Genomic DNA, 6,077 nt, shown 5'->3' with positions numbered 1-6,077 from the left:
TTGTATCTGTTATTTTTTACGATTACTAATGTATATTTTTATCCCTCTTATCGATTTTATTTGTCTTTGTTTTGTCGTTTTAATATATTTTTATCTACTTTTTCAGTCTAACTCTATTATTATTAGTAGTAGTAGTATCATAGCTTTTAAATCTATTTTATTGTATTTCATTGTCATCATTTTTAATCTATTTCAAATCTATTGCAAATATTTGATCTAGTTTATTTCACTCTATTTTACTACTATTACTATTATAGCTTTTTAATCTATTTTATTATGTTTTCATCATTTTTATTTTGTCGTGTTTTGGTCTCAAATCGTTTTTTGAGTCTTTTAGTTGCTTTTACAGTCTACATTTGTTCTGTCTTATTATCGGCTTGTCAGTCATTCGTGAAGCACTTTGAACTGTATCAAAGGTGCTATAAATTAAGTTTGATTGATTAATTGATACTGAACATATTGGTTGAATTTGCACCGTCATGCTCACCATCAGCACATATCTGCTTTTCAGTGAAACGGCCACCAGAGAGCAGTCCAGGCCTCCGTTTCACTCCTCGGCTCTGTGTGGCAAAATCATTTTTTTTTGCCCTGAGCTGCGTCTCACAGGCTGTTTACCGCCTCTTAACGAGCCCCATCACTCAAACGATGGAGATTATAGATGTTTATGGTCCAGTTTGAGGTTAATCAGTCACAGAAAAGGAAGCAGGGGCCGTGTCCGACATCACTCCCATCTTTCACCGCTCCCTATATAATAGTCACTCGATAGTTTACTCATCAGTGAGCAGAAAATTAAGATGTGTGTGCGTCATCGCTGTCAACTGTGGAGTTGCACAACAGTCATTATTGCATCTATTCTCCAGCAGAAAGTAGTGTATGTGCCATGAACACCACTTATTGTGGAGTTTGTGATGTCATTGTATAGTGGATAAATTAACATAATTGGAATTTGGACACTTAAATAAAACATCAGGGGGTAAATATAGTAAAATACAGTAAAATAGAGTGATTTCAGACAAAGCTCAGGATTTAAATGAAGCCTAATAGGGATTTTTTGCCTTGTAGGCTGAACTCTGGGTAAAAAAAAAAACCTACATTTACAAACAGAGCCAGTCCATAAACCACCACATGCAGTCAGTCATGTATTGAGTAATACCTCATTGTGTACGCATGGTTGATGTGAGCTGAGACATGTTTTTTTTGTGTGTGCGCGGTTGACAGAAATGACTTGTTTCGTGGTCAGTTATTGTAGCCTGTATGTAACGTCTCTCAACACAAAAAAAACAGGTGTGTGTGTGTGTGAGGTTGTGTAACGAAACACGCTGCACAGTTTTGGAAAAGAATAAGACTCACACGAAGCAGTAAGGGTATTTTTTTACTGTATTATTGAATAAAATTTATAAAATATTCCACAAAAAATACAATACGTTATTAATAATCATCTTATTACCCAGCAAACTCATCCTTCAGTTATACATTTATATCATAATAATAATCAGCATTGACAACATAACAGTTTGTGCTTTTAAGACCCGACAAACACTCTTTTTTTTTTTTTCCTCTCTCTTGTACTTTCATACAATTATAAATAACACTGCAGCTTTCTGCTTATTATGTTTCAGTCCAGGTCAGACAGATTATACGAAACAAAGAAACAAAGAAGTGGTTTTATTTCACAGGCTGAAATCCAAACAGCTTCACACTGTTTTTGTGTGTTCTGTGTGTGTGTGTGTGTGTGTGTGTGTGTGTTGTGTGTGTGTGTGTGTGTGTGTGTGCGCGGAGCCATCGGGAGCAAAAAACAAGTTGTTAAGGGCAGCAGTGCTTCTCCTCGTACATCTCGTGTGATTGGTCGGTGGTCTGAGACTGGGCAAAACAAGCTCTAAACCCCTCCTACTGAACAAGTGACGCAAGCTGCTTCCTACCACCCCTCCCTCCCTCCCTCCCTCCCTCCTCCTCCTCTTCCTCCTCCTCCTACTCCTATTTTTCCCTCCTGGCCCTCGCTGCCACCTCCTCCCTCAGCTAGTTCACTGTCAGCCTGTCAGGATACATTAAGATCATATGCCAGCAGTATTCACTGAGCACAGAAAAAGGGCCAAGAAGAAGGAAGAAATGATGGCGGTGCTGGCTCTGAGTGCTTTACATAACACTTCAACACAACTCTCTCTCTCTCCCTCTCTCTTTTTCTTTTTTTTTTATCAATGAAACTCAAGCTCAGACAGCCACAAAATCCTCAAAACAGCTGAGAGTTCGGTTCAGTAGTAAGGCACGTTGTCGACATGAGACAAGATGGAGATGAGGACGGATTACTTTGGCGCCCCGGCGAGGAGAAGCGTTGGGATTTTTCAGCCGAGATCAGACAATGAAATAAACACGGTTTCTGTCGGTGACAGTCCCGACAGGAGTGTCCTGGTGAACCGATGACAGACAGACAGACAGACAGACAGACAGACATCCGGAGGTAGAACAGGAGTAAACCACACACATAGTGAAGGTCGAGCATCTGCTTCGTCGCAGCCTTTCACTTTTTGCTGTATCTCTTCTACTGGACAGGAGAGTCGTCGGGAGTCTCAGGTAGAAACATACAAAACTGTTTTAAAAAAAAAAAAAAAAACAAACACTCCCAACGTTTGCGGTAAAAAATTCACACCATCAAGGCCATAAAAATACATTTACAATTCTCAGACATGGCAAAGTAGTCCTGATTGTTTGACTTGAGGCAATCAGCTCCTCAGTCTCAACCAGACTGGGATTACATTACTATTAATATATATATATATGTGTATATATATATATATATATATATATATATATATATATATATATATATATATATATATATATATTTACGTTTTCTGCTGCGTTCATGTCATGTTGGATTTTTAAAATACGAGCTGCCGATGAGGAGAAGCTGTTAACATCGTCCTCATGGTGATTATAGAAAGTACATCTCCCATTTGGTGTTACAAATGGTTTCAAAAACAGAAATAATAATAATAATAAGTAGCTGACACGGCAGCTAAGGTCATAAAGATCTAAATTATAAGTTACACTCACACCAAACAATCAACGCTACATACGAAGAACGAGTCAGATCTGCTGCGGTTTGTGGTCGATTTTCATTCATAAATAAGAATAATATTACATAAAAGGTGTTCCAACATTTCTCCATACTCTCCGTCTGTTTCTTGTTTTATGAACGTGGACTGGAAGCTTACTTCTTTTGACTGGTGAAGCCCCGAATTAATTCAGAGGCCACATTCTCTGTTTCACCAGCCAGATAAATATTCAGACCGCTCGATGACTGAAGCCACGACGACTTCAGTCTGTTTCTCAGTCTCGTTTAAAAGATCCCACATGGTTCAATAGGAGACGTTCAGTCCCCGATACTGAAAGGAGACCCAGGCCTTTGCCCTCTCGGCTTGGCCCGAAACAAACCCTCCTAAGTAATTAAAAGGATTTCAATTAATAATCAACCCAGGTCTGATCTAACAGCGCGCTCAGGTTCCTCGCACCTGAGCGGAGGATTCAATTGAACTTCAGAGAAGAAGTGGCATAAAACGCTGTGAGATTAGAAAATAAAAAGGTTCCATCTGCATTTATAGTTTTACTGAATGGAAGAAAAAAGTTACAACACTTCTACTACAAGTGTCGCAATATACTTTCTGTGCAACAACTTTGTCTTGACCTGCCTCCTCGGCTTTTACTACAGATCGTTCACTCATTACTCAAAACACAACCTGTCCTGAAACTGCACCGCTATGAGCCTCCAAAACACCTGCAGTATCTCTGACCAGTTAGTGTTTAAGATGGGATGTTTCATAATCTCAGGGGACAATTTAAACCAGATTCTTCATATGCAATAATAAATATTTTGTATCTAATTACAGGCAGAAGCTCATGCACATAACTCACGATTTTAAATGAGTTACATGTGTTTATTCTACCTAAAACACATTTTCAACCAAAATGTCAGATGGAGCCTTAAAAATCTACCGTCAGCTGCGATCAGACGCCTCAATCCTTTAATTCATTGAGTACAGTAAATGTTCAGGAGTTCATGTTGGGGGAGGGGGGGTGGGGATCAGGACTTTACTAGAATCTCCATGATGTGGTCCAGCTCATTCAGGTCCATCAGACACGACTGGAGACTCCCAGCGGAGTTGTGACCCGTTGGACGCATTTTCACGTCCTCGTCCGCCCAGAGCGACACACTGACGGGCCACAGGGAGCCCGTCGCCCAGGCTGCGGGCAGGTCTGACGTCTCGTACATGGATGTGTCAATGTCCTCGAAGATGTCGTCCAGGGCGAGGTCGCTGAGGTAGCCCATGGCGTTTACTGCATCACTAAAAGTATTGATTGTCGCGGCGGGCAGCGGTTTCTGCTGGTCAGGCGAGATGTTCGCATCCTGAGAAGAGAGTTCTGGGGACAGAGGCGGAGAAAGGCTTTCCCCGTCACCCTCTGCGCACCCGGGGCACGTAACCGGCATGTCCTCCCTGATGGCGTCCCTGAGAAGACAGGAGTCAGGGTGGACGCCATTGAGGAGCATGTCCGGGGTGCAGGTCCCCGCCACGTCGCTCCGCATGTCCTCCTGGATCTGTCTGAGCGTGTTGATGAGGAGAACGGAGCGGCGCAGGCTGAGCTCCATCCCGGCCTGGTAGCGCTGCAGCTTCTCCAAACAGAGGCCGAGCACCCGCTGACGCTGCTGCAGGTGGCTCATGTCGGATTTGGGCGGACCCACAAGGAGCCCGCTCTCACCCTCCCTGTGATCCTCCACATCCTGCTGCTTCTCCTCCGTCACGGCAGCAGCGACGGACTCGGCCTCCAGCTCCTCCAAGCAGCTCCACTTCCGCTTCACGCCACGACCCAACATTGACCTAAACGCAGATTAAAGAATATAAAGATCAGGCTGATAAAACAATGTTTTTCTTCTCCTAAATATTACAAGCTTGTAAAGTTGTAAAGTCACCTGAAACAGCATTTAGACCAACTGGGAAGCTAAAATTCTCTTCTAAATAATGATAAAGTTGTTCATCATTTGGTTTGCACCATAAAATTACTACAGAGACTTACCTACTGCAGCTTCAACAGTGGGAAAACTCTTGATATTTTAATGCATTTAGTCAAATGATTAACTTAAACTTAACAAAATGACAAAAACTTGACTTGACAGAGAGGAAGAGACAAACTTTTGTCAGGAGGATTTGTGCAGAGAGTCACAGTCAGGATCACATCAGGCTGCATTACCGTGTAGTAAACCTCTAGCATCTAGTTTATGTAAGAGCACCAAGCAAGCAAACATGGCTGGTTTCACCTTCATTTTCAATTCAAAAAGTCCAAAGAAAAACATGCATCGACATCAGAAATACAACTGCAAATACTGAATAAACCGTCCAAGTTTACAGGAGGAAGTTTATGAGTTGGGGTTGGGTATTTTTTTTTTTTTTTTACATTAAAGACAGGTGATGTGACAGCATTTTACTGCTATGACTCACTGCTGGATGCAAGACTGTACTCACCCATACAGGTGTGAGTCTGGTTGGTTACCTGAAGTGCTTCAACAGCTTGTTTTTTTATAAATTTTAAAAATAAATAGGTAACTTACACATGAAAATGGGAGTTAAACCCCCATCTGAGGGGTTAAAACTGCTTGGTCTGAATTGGTACAAGGGTGAACATCTTAACAAGTAAAACCTCTGATTAAATAACTCATAAATCACAATATTTCCTCTTTAAAGCAGTCGAAATAACATTATAATTCAGCTCTATCGTACTAATTCAACCCAGGACACCCAAGAAACAGCCCGAAGCCCTCAACGGTCCCCGGACTTCAGCGGGGGGGAGCACAAGCTCGGCTCAAACCAAGTTTGACGGCAAAACTTGAGGACATTTTACGTGTAATAATAAAAACATGTTTCAATAAAAGTACCTTACGTGTCCTTGGAAAGTGTCATGAGCTGTTTGAATCCGTCGGAGCTGGTATCGTTTGGTCGCCGCGTTCCTCCGCTGTCGGGTCGAGAGGAATAAGAGGAATGTTCAGAGCGTCCACAGCGGCGGGGGGAGGGGGAGGGAGGAGGAGGCGG

The 6,077-nt window shown here is 42.1% G+C and overlaps 1 protein-coding gene across 3 annotated transcripts; it reads right to left on the bottom strand.

Annotated features, from left to right (window-relative positions):
* Positions 1-1,359: 1,359 nt before the first annotated feature.
* si:dkey-177p2.6 (uncharacterized protein LOC568712 homolog) lies at positions 1,360-6,077 on the bottom strand. Of its 3 annotated transcripts, none has more exons than XM_067613641.1 (2): positions 5,929-6,077; positions 1,360-4,871 (listed from the first exon to the last, which is right to left on the bottom strand). In XM_067613641.1, exons 1-2 carry the CDS (start codon positions 5,946-5,948, stop codon positions 4,079-4,081), a joined length of 813 nt encoding a protein of 270 aa, XP_067469742.1. In that variant the 5' UTR covers positions 5,949-6,077; the 3' UTR covers positions 1,360-4,078. The 3 variants fall into 3 exon arrangements, with proteins under 3 accessions (XP_067469742.1, XP_067469743.1, XP_067469744.1); XM_067613642.1 differs by having other exon boundaries at positions 5,924-6,074; XM_067613643.1 differs by lacking the exon at positions 5,929-6,077 and adding an exon at positions 5,184-5,545.

Source organism: Thunnus thynnus, chromosome 16 (assembly GCF_963924715.1).
Source record: "Thunnus thynnus chromosome 16, fThuThy2.1, whole genome shotgun sequence".
In the NCBI taxonomy this organism is placed as follows: Eukaryota; Metazoa; Chordata; class Actinopteri; order Scombriformes; family Scombridae; genus Thunnus; species Thunnus thynnus.
Note: the sequence above shows the minus strand (reverse complement) of the source record. Positions and strands in the feature narration are given on the sequence as shown.

Excerpts from the sequence above, each read along its gene's own strand:
- si:dkey-177p2.6 (XM_067613641.1), bottom strand. The coding sequence starts at position 5,948 with ATGACACTTTCCAAGGACAC. Across the intron at positions 4,872-5,928 it reads ATGACACTTTCCAAGGACAC|GTCAATGTTGGGTCGTGGCG; the intron begins GTAAGGTACTTT and ends ATCTGCGTTTAG.